At 37.3% G+C, this 21,246-nt stretch overlaps 5 protein-coding genes across 9 annotated transcripts; 1 reads left to right on the top strand and 4 right to left on the bottom strand.

The window, feature by feature from the left end:
- Nucleotides 1-347: 347 nt before the first annotated feature.
- On the bottom strand, nt 348-10,953 carry btbd10a (BTB (POZ) domain containing 10a). 4 transcript variants are annotated; one of them, XM_043227598.1, is made up of 9 exons: nt 10,788-10,953; nt 10,100-10,241; nt 4,978-5,180; nt 4,291-4,543; nt 4,106-4,208; nt 2,555-2,675; nt 2,014-2,211; nt 1,634-1,744; nt 348-1,233 (listed from the first exon to the last, which is right to left on the bottom strand). In XM_043227598.1, the coding sequence occupies exons 2-9, from the start codon at nt 10,198-10,200 to the stop codon at nt 920-922; spliced, it is 1,404 nt and encodes a 467-aa protein (XP_043083533.1). In that variant the 5' UTR covers nt 10,201-10,241; nt 10,788-10,953; the 3' UTR covers nt 348-919. The 4 variants fall into 4 exon arrangements, with proteins under 4 accessions (XP_043083533.1, XP_043083534.1, XP_043083532.1 ...); XM_043227599.1 differs by lacking the exon at nt 10,100-10,241; XM_043227597.1 differs by lacking the exons at nt 10,100-10,241; nt 10,788-10,953 and adding an exon at nt 8,373-9,856.
- A 292-nt stretch (nt 10,954-11,245) lies between these two features.
- On the bottom strand, nt 11,246-12,285 carry pth1a (parathyroid hormone 1a). Its single transcript, XM_043228442.1, has 3 exons — nt 12,156-12,285; nt 11,916-12,022; nt 11,246-11,825 (listed from the first exon to the last, which is right to left on the bottom strand). Exons 1-3 carry the CDS (start codon nt 12,264-12,266, stop codon nt 11,591-11,593), a joined length of 453 nt encoding a protein of 150 aa, XP_043084377.1. The 5' UTR covers nt 12,267-12,285; the 3' UTR covers nt 11,246-11,590.
- Nucleotides 12,286-15,758: 3,473 nt separating this feature from the next.
- Nucleotides 15,759-17,585, top strand: si:ch211-176l24.4. 2 transcript variants are annotated; one of them, XM_043228827.1, is made up of 3 exons: nt 15,759-15,988; nt 16,072-16,126; nt 16,620-17,585. In XM_043228827.1, the coding sequence occupies exon 3, from the start codon at nt 16,623-16,625 to the stop codon at nt 17,583-17,585; it is 963 nt and encodes a 320-aa protein (XP_043084762.1). In that variant the 5' UTR covers nt 15,759-15,988; nt 16,072-16,126; nt 16,620-16,622. The 2 variants fall into 2 exon arrangements, with proteins under 2 accessions (XP_043084762.1, XP_043084761.1); XM_043228826.1 differs by having other exon boundaries at nt 15,759-16,126.
- Nucleotides 17,586-17,647: 62 nt separating this feature from the next.
- On the bottom strand, nt 17,648-18,011 carry LOC122331263 (phosphatidylinositol N-acetylglucosaminyltransferase subunit Y). Its single transcript, XM_043228829.1, has one exon. It carries the CDS (start codon nt 18,009-18,011, stop codon nt 17,796-17,798), a length of 216 nt encoding a protein of 71 aa, XP_043084764.1. The 3' UTR covers nt 17,648-17,795.
- A 41-nt stretch (nt 18,012-18,052) lies between these two features.
- Nucleotides 18,053-18,994, bottom strand: LOC122331262 (protein preY, mitochondrial-like). The gene is made up of 2 exons (XM_043228828.1): nt 18,715-18,994; nt 18,053-18,194 (listed from the first exon to the last, which is right to left on the bottom strand). The coding sequence occupies exons 1-2, from the start codon at nt 18,912-18,914 to the stop codon at nt 18,053-18,055; spliced, it is 342 nt and encodes a 113-aa protein (XP_043084763.1). The 5' UTR covers nt 18,915-18,994.
- Nucleotides 18,995-21,246: the final 2,252 nt, after the last annotated feature.

The raw sequence follows: 21,246 nt of genomic DNA, 5'->3' as shown, positions 1-21,246 counted from the left end.
TATTTAAGTGAATTTTTTTTTTTACTTAAATCAAAATAACTCTGCAGTTTGATTGATTGGAATGTACAACGAAAAAATATTTTAGAAAATTGCTAAAAACAAGTTTTCTGGTTTTACAAACGAACTTCAATTAAGATATTTTTGAAGAAATATAAATTTTCATTTTTGGGTGATCCGTTCTTTTAATTGTTACAAAAATGCATAAAAAAAACCCTGCAAAACATTATTTTTGGTTTGTGTAAAATTGAAATGATACATCTTCCTGGGATCTACCTATAAAATTCTATGAAAACATGACAAAATGACAGTGATTTCTATATTCACAACCAAATCTAATAAACCAAGCGTTCTGATTGATCAGGTTTATTAAAATAACGTTCCTCAAGCGAGAGGAACGTCTCCTGATGCGCCTCACTGCAGCTACAAACAACAATAAAATGAATTGTACGGTACAATAAAAACCATGTGACATCACTTCAGTACTCGTTCAGAGGCCATGCATCACAGTGAAGCTCCACGGGTCCATGTGACTTCTCCCTTCATCACATGATGCAGTCGCTCACAGGGTGCTCCAGTGGATTGTGCTCCATTTTATTGCCAAGTTAAACAGCAGTAGCTACACAGCACCACAACATAGTACAATCTCTTCAGATACTAATCAAAGGAGTGATTATCAACTTTCAGTGTCTAATTAAATAAAATAAAAAAACTCCTTTGGTTGAGTTCTATGAGGGAAAGAAAGGCAAAGTGTCCAAAGGTCATGTGCTGCCGCAGCGATCGTCTTTGAGACTCTTAAGGCGGGAGAGGACTTGAAAGGCAATGCGGTCTTGGCAGCGGGACTTGGCTGGCCTCTCTCTGCAGTGCTCCAGTGGTGTGTGTCTGTGTGTGTGTGTGTGTGTGTGTGAGAGAGAGAGAGAGGTCAGATGGCCGGGGACGAGGCATCGGGATCAGGATCGTAATGGTGGCTTGGTTGAGGGTGGTTGGGGAGGATGTCTAGCTCGTCCACCTGAGGCCCGGGGTGCATCACCACCAGCTGGTCTTGAGGGATGTCTGCGGCCGCTGCTGCCAGGTTGGTGATGGACTTGCTTTTCACGCACTGGAAGTCCACGTGTCGGCTTTTGCCTTCCTCTTTCTCCCAGGACATGCGGATGAAGGGCCGCTGGACGTAGTTGTAAATGACCTCAGGACGCCCGCCGGGCCGCTTCTTTACCTTCTCTTTGTAGGTTGGGTAACCTAGGTGCAAACACAGCCACAGCATTAACAGGAAGAGTTCAACTTTTATTTATGTGTATGCATGTGGAGATATATATATATATATATATATATATATATATATATAAAAACAAAAACACATATACATAGTTTTATACAAAGTGCTAACTATTAATTATTTTTCTCTAACATTTATTTTAACTATTTATTAAGAAAAATTGTTTACTAATATTTTTATTCTTGTAAATTTTTACATAGATTTCTAAAATGTAAGCAAACAGTTTTGGTTTCCATTGACTTCCATTATCAATTTTGGCGATGGGATCTAAAATATTTGGTTACCAATAATAAAAAGGTGTTTATGAGCTTATTACATTTCTGTAACCAGACAAGTCCCCCATCCGGTTATTTAGCATCTTACCTTCAATGCCCAATCGAATCTTCTTCAGTCCTCTCTCCTTCAAAACCGACTTGGCGACGTCTCGGTTCTCAATGTACTTAAAGAAGCGATATAGTTTTGTGCTATATATAACTATGGGACACAAAAAAAAACAAAAAACAAAACCACTATGAACTTGAGCGTAAAAAACGAACCTACACTGATTTTTGATACATCCCGTGTTTTCTGGCCAAAAATCAACAATTTGCTATATTATCATCCACTAGGTCAAAATAACAGCAGCACACATTATAAGGTTTCAATGTTCATAGCTGCAAGGGTCAGATGTGACCACAATCAATTCCCATAAACCCCCTGATTAACGGCACTGTAACAGACACATAGATGAGTGTGTGACTGACTCTGTGAGTATTCCTCTCCCATCTGCGGCGGATACTCCTCATCCCAGTCCACCACGTCGTCGTCGGTCAGCACCACCACATGACACTCCCGCTCTCCGCTCTGAGCGCTGGCCACCATCAGAGGCAGCACCATCTCCTCCAGATAGCACTCAAACTGCCGCCGGGCGCCATCGTTGGACAGCTCATGCATGAGTGCACCTGCAGAGCGCGATTCAAATCAGCTCATTACGATTCAGCGGCTGACTTCCTGATTCGTTCCGGGCCATATCATGACATACACATGATACTTTCGGTTTAAAAAAGCCACAGTGTGAGCGCTAACAATGTAAACTGGTCACGCTATCGGCGTTCAGTGACCCATATCTGACAATCACATCGGATACGGCACTGACCTACTTCTGCCCGCTCGTATCTAGCATCCTCAGACATCCGAAACGCTCGGAAAACCGTCCAGTTCTGCCATTGCAGCGACAATCAGAGCATTTTCCGGCACAAAAAGACGAATCCGTTTAGTGCATTTGTCATGTTAATGAATACTCACTGAGGTCTCTGCACTTGATGGTGCTGTAGTCGAAGGCGATGCAAAGGTAGTCACATGCCTCTCTCAGCTCCGGGATGGATATCCCATCAGGGCAGCGGATTATCCCTGATTTGTAGTAATCCTGCCGGTTAAAAGGGAGAGACGCAGAGGAAAAACAAACAGGCGGCCATTACTGAAGCAGCACTTATTCCAAAGAGAAGCAAATGGCTCCGATGCCAGATAGACGCGCGCACACACACGCCCCCTGCTTTTCCCACTCTTCACACGCACTGATCCATTTAAAGCCAGCCAAACGTGGAAAGAGCTCAGCATACGGACAGCATGAAGACGCTCAACAAAACACTTCACAAAAAAAAAAAGAGAATGGTTCAATATGGCTGTTATTTCTGTAGTGCTGTCTAATGTGTGCTGTCCTGATTTTTCCACTGAGCTGAGCCTCACGGTAGAAGCTTAACCCTTTGAGTGCCACGGGTTGAATTTGTAAGGAAAGCCAGGGTAGTCTAAATGAAGCGGACCGTGGCATCCACATAAAATCCAGTTATTACACTGTTATACACAAAATGCTTGAAATATGCAAATGCATATATATGCATCTGTTTTTTTAATAGTACTTTTTTTATTACTATTATATTTGTGTGTGTGTATATATATATATAAGACATTTTTATATAGTCTGTTTAAAATGATTTTTTTTTTTATCTTTATTAAGATAATGTATTACTGGTGAGAAGAAAAAGGTTTTTCTTTAATTCTTTGAGTTAAGCTATTTTTATCCCTTTTGAAAGTAAGCAACATGAAATTTAACCATTTAAACTCTAATCCTCAGAACACAGAAGCACACAAAAGTAAAAATTAAAAAAACATTTACCAAGTTTTCAAGAAGTCTAACAGACCCCCAAACTTTAACAGAAGTCTGCATAATTTATTTATATAATTTTTAATTCAATCATGAGATATATATATATACACACATCTATATATATATATTTTTTTTTCACAAATATGTAATTTATATTATATTTATGTATTATATACAAATAAATATATACATGTCACATTTTTTTCAAACTATATACTTTTTCCTTTAACTGCATACACTAATGGCTTATGTATACAAGTAAGAAATATGTGTAACATTTATTTATATTTATGATAAATAAACAACCAACAACTACCTAAATCTACATACACAATACTAATAATCATCATCATCATCATCTGGCATCCAGACTGCCATATTATTAAGTGTTAATTGATATCAAGCTCAGTTAAGCTATCAGGCAGGAAAAGAAGTCAAAACATGCTGGGACTGTCTCTGAAGATAATAAAGGAAACCAAAGAAGCCAGACAGTGGGGAGAATGTTCTGCTGAGTTGACATTGTTATATGTGAAATACATCTGCAATGAGCTTTAACAAAACAGTGTGCTTTGTGCTGAAGTCATGTGAATTTTGATACCGCAGTCTAATCCGGCACTTAATCAATATGCAGTGCACTAGGCCAAAGAGATATTTAAAACCTCAATAAAGCTTTTAAAGCATAGTGCACTCACCAAAATGGCTCTGAACACGGTGGAGCTGATTCCCTCAGCAACCTCATACTCTCCCTTTTCATTAGGACGCGTGAAGTTGTGTTCCCGTCCAGATCCGAACATCCTTCAAGACAACGCCCCCCAGTTATTTATTAAAACACTGACGTGGAACGCAAATTGAAAGAGGTGATCAGAGTTTATCCTACCGGCCGAGCATGGTGTTGGGTTGGGCCGTGAAGATGGACGGGTCGACCACAAAACGCGTGTTGTCTACAATCAGAGTGACTCTCTCGGCGGTCCTCAAACTGCGAGGGCCCTCCTTGATGTTTTCGCATACGTAGATCATGTCGGAGCTGTGGGGTTTACCGTGAGGGTCGCCATAGAACAAGCTGGAGGTGCATGCTTTCTGAGGCCTGGGACTCGTGGAGCGTGATGAGCATCCCGAATCCCGTTCACGGTCTGAGCAAACAACATGGAAGTTAGACAGGAGTCAACAAAACAAGTCGAGCCTCCCGGAGCACACAAACAATACATGATAATACAATAAATACAATTCGGCAATAGAGAATTTAACCATCATAACTGAATTATTAAACCAGAATAAATAAAATAAATATATAAACAGTAGTCTAATTGATTTATTTATTAATTTTAAGTAAATCTAAATGTTTAAAATTCTCAGGAAAGGTGTATTAAATTAAACAAATAATTTTAAACAAAAAAACGGGACACGCGTGAATATATTGTGTGATATATTGCCCAGCCCTAGCAGGTAATAAATGAATATGTTAAATAATATAATGCAAAAATTTATATCAAACGTAGGATTGACATTAAAATAAGAAAAGTGAAAGATTTGAGAGATGGGACAGAGAGAGCAAAACAAATCTCACCGCTGAGGTGCTGGCGTATGGGTGAGGTGACGTTCCTGATGCAGGGGGTCAGCTGCCCTTCTCCTCTCTCGTGTGAAGAATCCCTGGAGCGGTCACCTGAGCGCCGTCTCTCCCTGGGGTGGTCCAGGGGTCCGCCTCCGCTGGCTCCGTGCAGGTTCATTCTGACCAGCTCTGCCTCCAGCTGAGCTCCACGCGGCTGTCCACTGCCGGGAAAAGCCAACACACAGTCAGATACACACGTGAGCGTTTGACTGCCGAGGGAGGGCTGGTCCGAGCGCATCTCTCCACAACGTGAGGAACTCACACAGCGCCTACAATAAACTTACATGAACTCTGGGCTCTAAAAGAGATGCTGAGTGCAGGAAGTGTGACAGCAAAGCGCAATTTCTCACTGTTTCCTGCAAACCTGCTGCATGAAACAAAAGGATAGGAGCAGAGGTTCATTTTCAGCACAGCCTCATCCGTCAAGCCGCCGTATTGACCCGTGTGATCACAGATGATTCATTCCCATTTGTCTTTATTTTATTCACATCACGTGCTGTGCTTGTGAGGAAAAAGTGACTGGGGTTTAATTTTAACCTAATCCTTTCAGGCGACGGCCTATATTAAAAATTCAATACTTCTTATAATTTAATTTAGAAATCCAGGACAAAAAAAAAAATCGGAAATAAACCCACAGAAAGAAATATTCACAAACCTGGCTGTGATATATTTAACAAACTGTATTGGCTTTTTTTTTTTTTTAATAATAAACCTGAAATATTAACCTAGTAAACAGTGTCATTTAAGTGTGCATTTTTATTCAAATTTGAATTGGTATTTTATTTTTTATTTATATTTTAGTAATTGTTTGCGTTTGCCGTTATTATCAGTTTTTGCTTTTTTAATGTCTGTCTGTGTGATTTTATTTTTTTATTTCAGATTTAGTATGTCAAGTTAAACTAAATGCAAATGAGAAATGATTTCTTGAGAACTAAATGAACCTAAATAGGCTTAATGTTTATAATATTTTATCTTAAAGTAACAAACTAGTTCTAGTTTTAATTAACTACCACCCTGATAGTAATAGTAATAAATATATATATAGCTGTAAAATACAAACAAATCCTTTATAAACCCAGACATCATTTAAAGCCTCCAGACTGCCTATGCCCAGACCAGGTGCTGTTAATTTTTTCTTGCATTAATACTCATTCCCCAGGGGGCTGAAACAGGATCATTACAAGACAGACGCCCTTGAAGCAAGGAGACTGGAGTGCAGCACAGACCAAAGCAGAAAACACCGTTAAAAACACAGTCTTTGTGGACTATGCCTCTTTCTTCCCCTGTACTGAAAAAACATAAAGGGTCCATTGAAGCGTGCACGAGCAGAATATTCTGTTTGAATAAATGATGAATAGGCTGGAAATAGGGCTTGTTTTATCCCGGCGAAAGTGCTGCCCAATATGGACCCCTCGATTTATTTCGACTCTCATGACTGCACCAGCCAAAAGCTTTGTGACCCCATTAACCAACCAGAGCGTGACCAGAGCCCTCGGCACCACCATACTCAACTGCAGATACAAATTCAATAAGTTGTGTCGCATGTGTTCTGCCGCGAGTTTTCCCACCTGATGCAGAGCACACATGGAACGATCTATAGCATCCCACCTATATAATCAATAAAATCAGGTCTCTTTTAACATGCGATTTCAAGCACAGTCACATCCCCAATATTTCACTTCAGGCAGTAGAACCCAAAAACACAAGTGTTTTCATGAATATGAATAGAAACTGAATGGTGTGCAAAGTCTAGAGTGACATTTACAGTGTCTATCAGGTGTAGATTGATCATTGTACAGATACTAACGCTTATCTATTTAATCCAGAAATTTCCGACAGATGGCACCCAGTGGTGGGTCTCTTAAGAGTCAGGACATGCTGTGTGTTTGATAGGAAACAAAGGTGTTCACAGATGAAGTCATTTTTGTTTTGTTTGCAAAATTATTGATAACCACTGGTTCTCAAATAAAAATTTTATAAATAATTTAGAAAAAGACATTTATAAATAACAGTAACAATGACTTATATAATATTAAGAATAGTACTCATTATTGCTATAATTATAGTATCAATTAAATTATAAGACAAATGTTAATACTATTTAAAAACAATAATAATAACAACAATAATAATAACAATAATAATAACAATAATATATATATATATATATATATATATATATATATACACACATACATATACATACATATATATATATATATATATATATACATACATACATACATACACATACCAATATAATGGCTTAAATAACATCAAGAATAATAGTTATTGTTACTATCATATTAATATTACAACAAAATATTATGAATACTGATAAACCTTTACTATCTTATATTTAACTACCCATTGTTTTATTGCTACGCTAAATATTATATTACAACATATAGTAAAACAATAAAAAAACACTCATAATATAATGCAATGCAGTATATTGTGTAATTATGTAAATGAAAATAAATGGTTAAAATAATGGTTTTGGATATCATTTATAAAGACGTTTCTATTGTTTAAAATACACCAAAATTCACACTATGCAATCCATTGTACACCCAACACTTCTCAGCCGTTTCCTCAGTCATACTGATTGATATTTTAGCTGCCAAGATCCCAGCCATTAATGCAATGGTGAAACCTGAACTTCAGCTGCACCCTTTAAGTACCATCTGAGCAGTCTGATAACTCCCTAAGCAGCTCACACAGAAATTCATTCAGCGCACAGGATGGGCTCATTCAGCTTCACATCAGAGATCATTTTTCACAGATCCTCTGCCGAACACATGCATGATTCCTATATAATTACAAGTCAAGATCATGTTTTGCTTCTCTATTGCATCAGCCCAGAAATGTGCCAAGCGAGAAGTAGCCCACAACGAATTGAACTGAAATGAAGGCACGTCTGTGATATCTACAGACCCCTTAGGGGACAAGATCGTCTTCCTGACAAGACAAAGCCAATTGAAGATCAATCGTTCTGCATGTCGATTAATACGAATACAAAAAAGACAAGCGCGTTTTAACTTTACTTTTGTTTCGGGCGCACAATCCGTTCTGTTACTTACAGAGAAAGTAGCATCAATAATTCAGCACACTGCTGACACCGCTCCTTTAATGTTAAACAGCAAGACAATGCGTTCCTAAAGCGCACCGCCTGCAAATGTGCGTTCAAGTGACGCATACAACTCATTTCTAAACGATAGAATATTTAATGAGGGAACCGCATCTAAAACATCGTCTATAAATAAAACTTACTATGCATTTTCTCAGGACTTCACTTAGCAAAAACACCCCCCTCTTAAGACTCAGCGACACGGCGAAGAGCGTCTACGTACCCGCCTGTCTTTAAAACAAAGCAGCAGGGCAGCAGCAGCTGATGAATGAACGCACAAAGGACGCGCGCTCCTTCGTACAACGCGGGCTTGCCGGGCGACTTAGCATCCTCGGGCATTACTTTCAAACTTCAGCATAATGCGAGCGCTCCGGTGTAACTTATTCGCTGCGAACACAGCCTCCAAATGCCGCCGTTTGGAAAGAAAGGACGCCTTCAGGTAGGACGGTAGCATAGTAACCTGACGGAGACGCACGCGCGAGAGTGAATGGCTGGTCGCTCCTGTGGCACGCGGAGGCTGCCTCGATGACGTAGGCCGACCCTTATAACATCTCCTGATACCGCGGAGTCTCTCGTGCGCGATAACACGACGGGCTGAGGAAGGAAAGAGACGGCGTGATGCGCTGGAAAACGAACTCGGTGAACCTCGGTCTCCGCGACCGCACGAGCGTTAAAAGCGTTACACAAGACTTCTCAGAACGACCTTCTATTCTGAATATAGTACAAAGCTCATTTAAAGGTGCAGACAAGCGAGCGCTGTAATGCACCACCTGCCGTCAATCCAAACGGATCGCCGTATTTGTTTGATATGGTCAGCGTATCCTTTGGTAACCTTTGCCTATCCTCGACAATCAAAGGTGTGCTTGCAGCGGACTAGACAATTAAATGAAGCGATCAAAATCTGCTCGTCTCAAGCTGTGCTTCATTATCCAGCCTTTCGTTCATAAACAAAAGCTTTTATGGCCATTGTTTCCGACTGCATCCTTTCAAGCTGCGTTTCTCAACGACCAGCAGGTGGCGCTGACACGCAAAGGCGAACGGGTTGTACATTATGTGCAGAGGTGCTCTCTATAGCCTTTTTCTCATTTAAAGATGTAAAAGATGTAAAAATCGTACATTTGGGTTAAAGAAACATTCCCCGAAAAATGAAATCACTCAAGTAGTTCCAAACCTATATGAATTTCTTTGTTCTGAAGAAAGATATTTTGTAACCAGGCTGTTTTGGGTCACTATCGACTTACGTAGTATGGAGAAAAATACTATAAGAGTCAGTGGGGCCTCGAAACTTTTTTCAAAATTATCTTTACTCCATTCATTTTGGGGTAATGCAAACTGGCATACATAGTAATAGTAAGAAATGGAACTCATTTCATGAATTGATTCAATTTCAATTTACAAAATTTAAAATATATTTTGGCTATTTATCAGTTACAGTACAGGCATAATATATCAATATATATAAAAGGAACCTTGTAGGTTGGTGCATTGCTACTATATTAGAAGGTACAAATTAACAACAGTCTAAATTCAATTTAACAGTTCTAATAGTAGGCCTAATAAACTATCAATCAACCAGTTTTTATACATGCTTTTTAAATTGAGTTGGGGTTTTTTTGTTACAATTTAAACGCTGGCCATCATGAACATTATATTTGGTGAAGTTTTGTTTACGCATTGACAACAGACAAAACGGCACAATCTCGTACTCTAAAGAATCTGCCTATTTAAGGATCCAATTTCTTTTTTTCAGTTAAACAAAACGAAGATCAATTGATTAATATCAACTCAGCCTCGTATATTAACTACATAAATAATGAACGTAACTGTACGCTCACATATTCAGTTTTAATGCATCTGCCAGTGCAGTGTTTTTGAAGACAGACTTCAGAAGATCCATGCAGCAGGTGGACACTCTTATGACTGGGAATCTCTCTTATTATCCAGTCTTACCTTATGTGCCTGCAGATTCTCCTAGATCGACATGTTGTCCTTTGATCCCAATTTTCAGAATCGCTAGAGTGGCTGTCATAAGACATAGAACGTCCTGCCATCTCAGGAGAATTTATTATTGGACCGCCACACCACTCATATCCTAGCAGAGCAAAAAGAACTGAAACAACGTTTTCCAAAATATCCATAAAATCTACAAATCAAATATTTCACTGGGTAAAGTGAAATTGCTACAGGATGTTTGGATATGGGTTTGATTCTTAGAGCCCTGCTGATATTGCCTAATGTTTACAATAACTATTTGTTATACTGGAATGTTTCTTTTTGTACTGGACAATTTGTACACGTAAATGGACATGTTGTAACGTATTTTTTTCTTTGCTATACTACATATAAATTATATATCGTTTTTTAATTATTATTATTGCTCTTTAAGAAACAAGTCACATGATCTTTCTAGTTCCGATTATTAAAGGAGATAACGTTATTGTTTATAGGAAGTAAGTTAGCACAATTCCACAAGTATTTATTTAACTGTTTGTTGAGCTAGTAACAAATAAAGTCTCAAAAAAGCCCATAAAACTGACCAAGTTCTCCAACCTAGGTAACCTCGTTCACTAAGCTATCTAGTTAGCTTATTAGTTAGCGTTTAAAAGTGAGCGCTAATCAAACACAAACGATCTCTCACCTGATTCTGCTGAACGCTGAACTTATTCCGAATGGTGTGCGTTTGAAATTACCGACAAAAGTATATAATAGCTAGCATTAATTTACATTAGCTTCTTCTTCAACCTAAACGATGGGATACAACGTTGAGAGATATATGAAGATGCTACATGGCTAACCAAGAGACAAGTTAACTAAGCTGAATATCGCGAGAACACGCGAGACGTCGTCATAGAAACCACATTGCTAGCAATCGACAGCTGCTGGGAAACGCGCCGCTTTTGAGATATTTACATTGCTGCCATAAAAGGCGCGCTACGGAAATAGAATGTAGAGAGTGTGTTTAAATAATATTATTTAAAATTATTACAACAGCAGAAACGAAACAAGTATAATTAGAGATAAATTTAAAGAGCAGGCTAAACTTATTCAAGCCTAAATGTAATGTGCGCGATGTGAGACATTTATCACAACAGTGAACATTGTTTTTTATCTTTATTGTACATTGTCATCATAAATAGAAGACACTCAAAATGACTTTTAATCTATTTTTCTTTAAAAAAAAACAAAAAAACATTTGGTCCGACTGCTCGTTTACTTTTTTCCCGGGTTCAGAATTAATAGCCTATGCTACGATCAAATAACAAATAAATACATAAAAGAGCTTTGAGCTGTCACGGCTTAGCCGCTAAAAATGATGGAAACTAAATATAAAATATAAATACATTTTGTATAGAAAAAAATAAATATTGTTAACAGAATTATTAAGGCTGAACAGAATGGCTTGACTTCAGTCCCTGAGTTCACATGATCCAGATTCTGTTTTTACGACGGGTTCATGAGTTTTTCCAAAACTGCAATGATATCTTCAGCTTCCCTTGGATTTAGATCCTTCAAGTTGGAAACAATATCTGGAAGAAGTCCTGTTTTCTCTTGGCTTTTCTTCTCTGAGGCAGTGTGGATTTCCCGAAGTTTCATCTGAAGCCAGTCTTGCCTCATTTCCACATGTTTATGCACACCGAGGTTGTGCATAAGTTGGACTTCGTTGATAGCCCTTTTGCTTTTTGAAGAGAAAGAAATACATTTTAAATACATTCAAACAAAACAGGATAAAACAAAAAAACTGAATGATTAGCCACAGCATACTTACCCCAGTGGCTTGCTATCTCCGTATGTTGAATAGAATAATATGCAGATGAAGAAAAGTACAACAGTTTTCTCCAAAATTCCAAGATTGATGGAAACCATTTTATGAACCTTTGAAATAAAAAAATAATTTGAGCGAAATTAGTATAGAGAACTAATTGCATCGCTAAGAAAAATTACATATTAATATCAACTAATGTAATATTAACAATATTAAGCAAAACACAGTTTAGACTCAACTCACCATTGCTGCTGAGTGACAGGTTGCGGGAGTTCGTGCATCAGTTGAGTTGGTCCACGGTTCACAGGGTGAGCTCCTTTTATAGCTCTGTGTCCATAGATGAGACGCCTTCATTATTAGTGATGATGTCACCCCGTGCCTTGATGAAGGGTGCGCGTGACACATCTACAACACATCGATAATTCAGCCCTTGTTAAAACCCGCCCTTGAATTTGAACTTTTGTGCGTAAATTAGTGGTACAATTTCCTTAACTACCTAGCAATAAATACACAAACAAGTAAATATTTATTCGCTTATTTAATTGCAAAGGTGAAATATTTTCTGTATAAGATGAAAAATACAAAAGCTATTTAAGTAGCTCTTGGTTATTTAAATGATGTAGTAAACTTTTTTTTTTATTCTATTCTTATCTGTTCTGTTCTATTCATCCTACTAATTATGCATATTATTTATTTTAATTTCGTAATGCTTGTTGTCTGTGTATGATTTTTGTATGATTTTATTGATCAGCAAGGGCTGCATAAATTGTACATATTGATATATAGACTTTAAAAAAAAATCTTTATAAGCTTAATTTTCTTTCTCTCAACTATTTTAGGGGGAAGAGGTGGAATGGAATCTATAAATGTATATATATATATATATATATATATATATATATATATATATATATATATATATATATTTTTTTTTTTTTTTTTTTTAAATATATATTTTTAATGTATTTATTTTTTTATTATTATTTTTAATGAGTTATTTGTATCACCTAGACCAACTTTTTTTCCAGATATTCTCTGAAAATATAAAGAAAAAGTATTAATTTATAGAGTGCTACTATGATAGCAGCTGCAACATGTAGATGTTTTCTCCATCAGGTGGTAATCCAGCCAAAGAAGCTGCTGCAGTCACAGGTGTCCAGAGGGGCACCCGGGGAGGTGGACGGCTCTGTCCTACTTTTATGGCCACTGGATGACAGATTAGGTAACTATGAGCAAAGTTTTCTAAATGTAGCTCAGGAATAGCTATGTCATGACACAGAGAGTGTGTTTGGGTACCTAAACAGGTCTGTCCCATAGATCTTACCTCGTGGTGTGGTTAGGGTTTCTCTCGAAGCTATGGGCTTCTGACTCAAGAAAAAATGGGGTATGACGACAGGGAGAAAGCAGTCCGATGACATACGAGGCAATAAGCATCACTTCAGTCTGTAAATTATAGAGGACCGTCACCCAATATCTATGTTTTATGCAATAACCAGCAAAGCGCATGCAAGCTGTATCCAATACTGCTTATTCTAGAAATGTTCACTGCATCTTGCGCATTGCACCTGTCCATGAGCTACTGTTTCATCCTTTGGCATTCTGTAAAACAAACTTCACAGGTGGCAAGCAATTAAAGTTGTTTACATACCAGATTTGCAAGATTTATGGTTAACAAGGTCCACACGTTGAAGATGTTTGACCCCATTCTGGTCTTTCGCAGTACTGTGTATGGGCAGAAGTGGGCGTGGCCTGTTTAGATGACACCCACCAAACAAATAGACCTTTGACCTCTGCAAGAGATCCCTAGCACAGTCCCAACAATCCTCAGCATATTTAGACCCTTTAGAGGCAGGAGGGGGAACCTTTCAACCCCAGAACTGTAGTTCTCATTACTTCATGCTTTATCGATGCAGGTCATGTCATCAGCAGTGTGTGTTACCACTACACATGATTATTCAGGAGAATTCAGGCGGAGATATCAAGTCACGTAAGGACACCCAATGCAGTCTTGCCACAGGTGTAAAAGCCATGCAGGTCCTTGCGACACAGGGAATTTAATCTATATCAAGTGCCATCGTGTGGCTATTTTTGGTCTTTCTCGGGAGGTTTACTGAGCAGTACAATGTTTATTATGTGGGTTGATTATAACACAGCATCCAAAATAAAAGGCAACATATGTTAATAACTGGCACCTAAAAGCATCTCACCCAAAGTGAAACATTCCTGAAAATGATTTATAGTCATATTTTAGAAAATGTCATTTGTTATATTATTTATTGTGGCAATTTTACTGTTTTTCTAATGTAACATCAAAACGAAATGCAGCTAGATTTGCATTTTTATGAAAGAAATAAGACTAGATTAGTTTACAATAGAATGGAATAGAATAGAATAGAATAGAATAGACAGGTTTGATATGTATTTTTGTATTTACTGCTATGGCACATAGCATACAGACAAAAAATATGTGCAATGTATGTAGAATAGAATAGAATAAAATATAGACAGGCGTGGTGTGTATTTTGCATTTACAGTTATGATACATAAAGTAGGAATAAACATGATATACAATGTGCAGTGGATTAAAATAGACATCATAGAACAGAATTATATAGAACAGAAGATAGACATTTACATTACATTTTGTCATTTAGCAGATAGAGGTCTGCCATGTACTTTTATATTTGCTGCTTTAGTGTTATATAGAATAAAAACAGAAAATGCATAACGTGAAATGTATTAGAATAGAACAGAATAATATAGACAGGTCTGGTGTGGAAATTTGTATTTATAGCTATGATACATTCAGTAGTATAAATATAAATGATATACAATGTGCAATGTATTAGATTAGAACAGAACAGGGCAGAACAAAATAGAGATACGTTTAGACATGCATTTTGTTCTCACAACTGTGATACATAGTGTAAACATAGAGAAAATGTGCAATGTGATATAGACCAACCAAACAGATAATAAAAAAAATAACACAGTGTGCTAATGCACAAAGAAAGTGCAAAATAATTCACAGAACAAACGATGAATAAATTATATAAACATTGTATATAAACATTAATAAACATTACTATGCCAAACAAATAACAACATCAACAAAGGAGATGTATTTAAAAACGTTTTGGGAAGAACTAATTCTAAATGTGTGCCTTTTCTTTTGCAAATAAACCTTGAACTTGGTGACCTTTTCTCAAATAGTGACGCTGGTTAATTTAACCTTACGTAGCTTCAAAGAAACTGATAACTCATTTAACGCAGGTTCACATGTGATATTCCCACTGATCCGTAAAAAGAATGGCAGTAAAAATCATTTTAGTTGCTGTTTGGTGACGCGATAGACCACGGAAGCCATTTCTAAGAAGAAAAGCTACAAAAAGTGCCCTTTACGTGAGAAAGGGATTTCTCCAGCAGTGAAAATAGTAGCCTGACAAGCGGAGTGACGCACAGAGCGCTGATGCTTATTCATGAATGGGCTGAAGATATAAAGGTTACGTAGCTCTTCGTTGTCACAGTAACGGCCGGCGTGATTTATGAAATGGCACATTTTCAATACACACCACCGCCTCCTTTTTTCTTAGCAGCAACTGCATTTACACGCGGTTTGTTTTCAGAATTTATTTTACATTATATTTTTTATTAGACGCGTACGTGCTTTTCATTAAACGCTCGAATCCGTCGATGCGCACAGAGCATGCGCAGTCAGCGACGCGCTGAAGTAATTGGCGGAAAAATAGTAGCGCAATTTGTCAACGTGCGAAATAGGTAAGCAGAAGACCGTTTTATTTTCTGGTTTAGGGTCAAAACACACGAATACACGAAATACTTTTTAAAGCTAAGGCCGAGCAGTTAAAACTGCTTTCCGTAGCAGAAATCGCTGAGTAGGCTATCCGTGAAATTGACGTCACAGAAGTGCAATAACGAAGCGTTGAACATGTAGCGTTCAACTTTAGCTACAATGTTTCTCAACAAACGTAGCGACAAGCATGCTCCCCTCATCACTGTTCTTCTTCTTGTTGACTTTTGAGGTCCTGCCTGAGAGAAAAGGTGACCAGCTAAGTCAGGTAAGAATTGCACAAGATTTGGGACGTAATTGAAAAAATGGTTTCACGTTTAAATGAAATGCATCTTTTTTTTATATTGACAGTTGTTGCTGGTGAAAAGAAAAAGGACAAATAGGAAATTTCACTCTGGAGAGGCATGTGAGTATCCACAGAAAATATACTACACTAGTCAACAACCGAACAAAAGCTTTCATGAAAGTTGTCCTAAAACATAAAAGCGTTGTCTTAGATGTTGATTAATATTTTTGACCCTTTTCAAATGTTGAGTACTGTTTAACTTTCAAGTACTGTTTAAAAACAGTTATGCTGCTTCATGATTTTGTGTAAACGTTGATACCATTCAAAAGTATGGGGTATGTAAAAAAAAAAAAAAACCCAAAACATATTTGACAAATCTATTTAAAAGTAAAAATGTGTAAAAAAAGAAAAGAAAAAAAAAGTGTATAATGTATACATATGATTTATTTATTTTTTTTTAAATGCTGTTCTTTAGTATAACGTTTTACCAAACCTACAAAAAATTATGAGTATTTCCAGTAAAATATTAAGCAACACAACTGTTTTTAACATTGATAAGAAGAATTGATAACATAACCAATGTGCTTTGTTCATACTTTTTTATTTTGTGAAGGAAATGGCTTCTCTCCCGACAATGAAGAACATTCCCAATGTTGAACATGCACTTAAAGCATCCAAGAAACACAAAAATAAGACATTGAAAAAGAGAAAGAAGGATAAGAGCAAAAAGCACGTGCCCGACTTCTTGTTGCATGACAGCTGCCACAAGGCAATGTGTACACAAATGCAAGAGACCAAGAAAAGAAAAAAGTCAAAGAAGAAAATCAAGGCCAAGGAGTACTCTCAGCGACCTGAATTAAAGAAACAGCTCAGACTACCTGAAGAAATGCCCCAATCTCAGCCATTCATCTGCCTCTCCCCTGATCAGGAGACGCCACATTCCACCAAGGAGTGTAACAGAAGCGTGAAACGTAAAAAGAGAGTCATTTTCAAACTGCCACCCGAGCAAAGCCAAGCCGCAAAGACAAAGGAAGAATTTGGAAAGAAGCAGATGATTGGCGAAAGCGGCTCGGAACCCATCGCGGCTGAAGAAGTTAACAGCCAAGACCTGTTTATTACACAGAAATCATTCTTGGATCCATACGTGGAGATCTCCAGCAGCTCAAGCTGCAGCGAGGCCACTAGCGCGAAGGCCCCAGAGAACCGCTCGTGTCGTTTAACCGCTGATGTAACCACTCAAACCGAAAACTTCTTCACCTTCCCGGGACTCTCCACCTCTCTCAGGTTTCAGCAGCAGCAGAACACGTCCGAAAGCCCGGAAGAACCGGTAGACCTGAGCCTGCCAAACAGAACAAGACAAACGCACCGCCCGAAATGGCCCATGCTGAAGATATCAGACACGTCGAGTGAAGACAGCGATACGGTGCCCAAAGCCAAAGGCGATCTGCTCCAGCTGAAGGTCATCCAGACCCGCTTGAACGAGTCTTTCTTTTTTAAGATGAAAGGGGAAGATTCGCCGAAGCCCGTGTGCCCTCTGATGAAGCTCAAGGAAAGTGTTGAGAAAAGAACGAAGAAGTAAAATCAGACTACGCTAAGATGTTACAAATTTATGATGAAAAAAAAAAGCGAGTTCTGTGCACATTGCTTTGTTACCTGAAGCTTTATTCTGTGTTTTACATTGTTTGCTTCAACGTTAATTCAGTGTTCTTAAACATGAACGTTCAACTGTTGGTTCAGCGAGCTTTGAAGAAAAATACTACAATTAAAATAATCTCACGTTTTTACAGTTTTAATTGTGTCTAAACAGCTTGATTCCCATCCACTTCCAGAGGTGAAAGAAAACATAAACCGGAATCGTTACTGGCAGCAGCAGGCTGTAGAAACACACGCTGCTCGCGCTCGTGCAGCCTTGAGGGAAATTTTCATCCACGGTTGCTGCGTAAAACAGTCCAGACAAGGATATCAGTGGCACGAGAACAGTCACTGTAGACAGGGAGAAAAACATTGCTGCAGACTAACAAATAATGACTAATGTGCTTTAGAAACTCAAGATTCAGTGGGTTTTTCAGTCGCTCCGCTCTTATGGATCATTCTTGCATCTTGTGGGATCATGTTAGGAATACCATCAATGATTGGATATGCGATACCAAGCTCTTCGTTTATTAATTCGTTGCTCCTTTCGTCGTACCTTGAAAAAAAAAACAAAACAAAAAAAACAGAAGCAAATGAAAACTGAAATCGTATTAATTGTATTTCTTGTATTAATACAAGAAAATGTATTAGTATTATTGATAATCATAATCTGAACACCCCTTACAAAAATGTAAAAAAAAAAAAAACAATAAAAATACAATAAAATACAATATTAATTACTAAAAATTAAACTACTATAAATAAAACAATATTAATATCAGTTACTATAAATAGCACACTAAATTAATGAAATCTTTATATAAAAAAACATGTTTCCCAATATGCAAACTTTTCACCTCTTTTTGAAAGTAGCTTTTAAATGTAATTTTAATGCAAATTAATAAAACAAAAACATTTAATTGTTAACGTTTTTATTCGTTAAAAAGTAATAAAAAAAAGTTTGTCAGCAGCTATACCAAGTAAAAAAAAAGTAATAGAAATGATCAGCTGTCATCACTGCAGTGCTGTACGTCTCAGCATAAGATAATAATATTATGCATGATGAAAAGTCATACCTCAGGGGTTTTTTGGACAGCGGACACACAAGAAACTCAAGCAGAGACTCATCAAACGGCTGGCTCTGGCTGTCCTTCACTGCGTCGCTGCGGCTGCGCTGTTGTCCTCGGATCTTCCCTACGCTCACGGGACGCAGGACACTCACAGATCTCTGCACGCTGAACACTCCAGAGACAAGTGTCCTCAATACATGAGACATGTCCGAAGACGGCTGTATGGCTAAAAAACAACTTGCTTCGCCCTTCCGACTGGCTAAGAGTGAACCGGAAGCGATGAGCTAGGTGCGTTTATAAATGTGTCCCCTGATCTTTTACATTCTTGAGATGGTTCCGGTATATTGTTTATAGATTAGTTTGAAAAGAAATGTATAATATATATATATATATATATATATATATATATATATATATATATATATATATATATATATATATATATTATATATATATATATATATATATATATATATATATATATATATATATATATATATATATATATATACACACACACACACACAATGAGCCATCAATGTAGGTTTAGGACAAATAACTAACAACAGTTGTTAAATAATGACACTGTTTTTCTTTTGCATCACACTCATTTTATTGTTGACATTATTCAAAGATATTATAAAAAAATAATTATATTACTCTTATCTGCATCGATAAATGAAAAACTCATAATAAAAGAGCATAAGAGTAATAATCTAAAATAAGAATAACAAAAAATAGCATGTGATGCAAAAGGAAAAAACGTAATAGTGGAATTATGTCTTAAATTCACTACAGATTGCATTAAATACTGATTATATCAAGAGAAATAAATAGGCTAATTATAGAAATAACGATCGATCCCAAACAATCATAGTGAGATGAATGCATTTAGGCATTTGAAATAGATTTATTGGATAAAATAATGTTTATGCTCATCAAACGAAGTATTATCTTAAAAGCAGTGTGTGGCGCTATTGCCTAAAACATTGTGAAATGGAAATCAAGCGCAGAAATCGAGAATTTTCATGAACAGCAGATGTCGCTGGTGAGGTGTATGTTAAACATGCTACCAACGCTTGCAGTAATGAAAAATATATAAAACTTTCCTTTGAAGCTGAGTCTTAAATTAAAGGCAGAAGCTGCCAGTAGTGGAGAAACTGTATTGTAAGTAAAGTATTATTTGTATGCAGTGATACAAAATATCAGTGTTGGGAAGGTTACTTTGGAAATGTAATAGGATACAGATTACAAGTTACCCTACTTAAAATGTAATCAGAAGTCTAACTGTTCACTTACTTTATTACAGTAATAAAACCAATTACATTTGATGACTTTTTGATTACTTTCTAATGTTTCAACTGTTTCTCATTTTCAAAGGGTTAACCTTACAGTACTACTCAACACTGATTACTGTCTGCCTTTTGAAATTATTCATCGCTTGAATTAAGATTCAAGATGAATTAATAATATTTGAATTTAAAGGAAGCATTGGATGCAAAATATATTCATTTGCATATAAATGTGTCTTAAGCCTGAGACACGCCGCACGCTTTTGGATGTCACAGACAAAAGATTAGCGTCATGAAGTACTTGTTGTGAATCAGAAATAGCCGCGATTGTTTTACAAAGCCAAAACAAATTGTTTCTTTCATCTGGGACAGCCACAAATCATGCAGCGCGTGGACGATAATGAGTATGGGTCACCATACTTGGCCACATGTCACTTTCACGAAATTTGTTTATGCCTGGCTGCACAAGTCATTTTACTCCACACTGCTTTCTGAATGAGGGACAATTCAAGGCAGGTTCTGGTAAAGATTTTGCACTCAAGTATGGATCAGTACCCATTGTTCATTAAAACACTGACTGTAAGCCTAAAATTCACAAAAAGCATGCTATAAACTTCTGGTGTTTTATATTTTTGAGCAATCTGTATGTGGAAGTGTGTAATCCTTAACATTTTCATAAGTAACTGTAATTTAATTACACATTTTTTAATTACACTTAACTGTATCTGCTTACAGTCGCTTTTATTTTGTAATTAAATTAGGTAATTCTGTTACATCTAACTAATTACTTCCCAACACTGCAAAATATAATAGAAACCAACACTGTGATTTTGAGTGGCTCTCAGAAGACTCATTCATACAAACAACAGACTCAAGCTAAAGTCAAGCATTTGACCGGCCTTCTAAAGATCCTCCTCACAACTGCCCTCTTGATTTGAGAGCTATCTTCGAGAGTCTCAAGAGCAGTTCTGGTTATGCACCCAGCTGGTTTCTCAAGACTTGTCTGGGGTTTTTATCAGGGGTTTATTTCTTTGGCATGTGCTGTTGCGGCAGATCTCTCGCTCAATGTCGGCATGGTTTACTCAGAGATATGGAAGAGACAGCATTGGCCATGTTTGTGTGTATTTTCCACCAAAAAGGGGGCGCATTTCCTCCCATATCACCACACTGCCGAATCTGAAGCGGTTTCGTGTCAATATCTGTAGTGTTTTGAGCTGATGGAAGAAAAAGAGCCGAAAGGAAGATC

This window comes from Puntigrus tetrazona, chromosome 25, assembly GCF_018831695.1.
Source record: "Puntigrus tetrazona isolate hp1 chromosome 25, ASM1883169v1, whole genome shotgun sequence".
In the NCBI taxonomy this organism is placed as follows: Eukaryota; Metazoa; Chordata; class Actinopteri; order Cypriniformes; family Cyprinidae; genus Puntigrus; species Puntigrus tetrazona.
The sequence above is the reverse complement of the archived record's forward strand: the minus strand, read 5'-3'. Positions and strand labels throughout refer to the sequence as shown.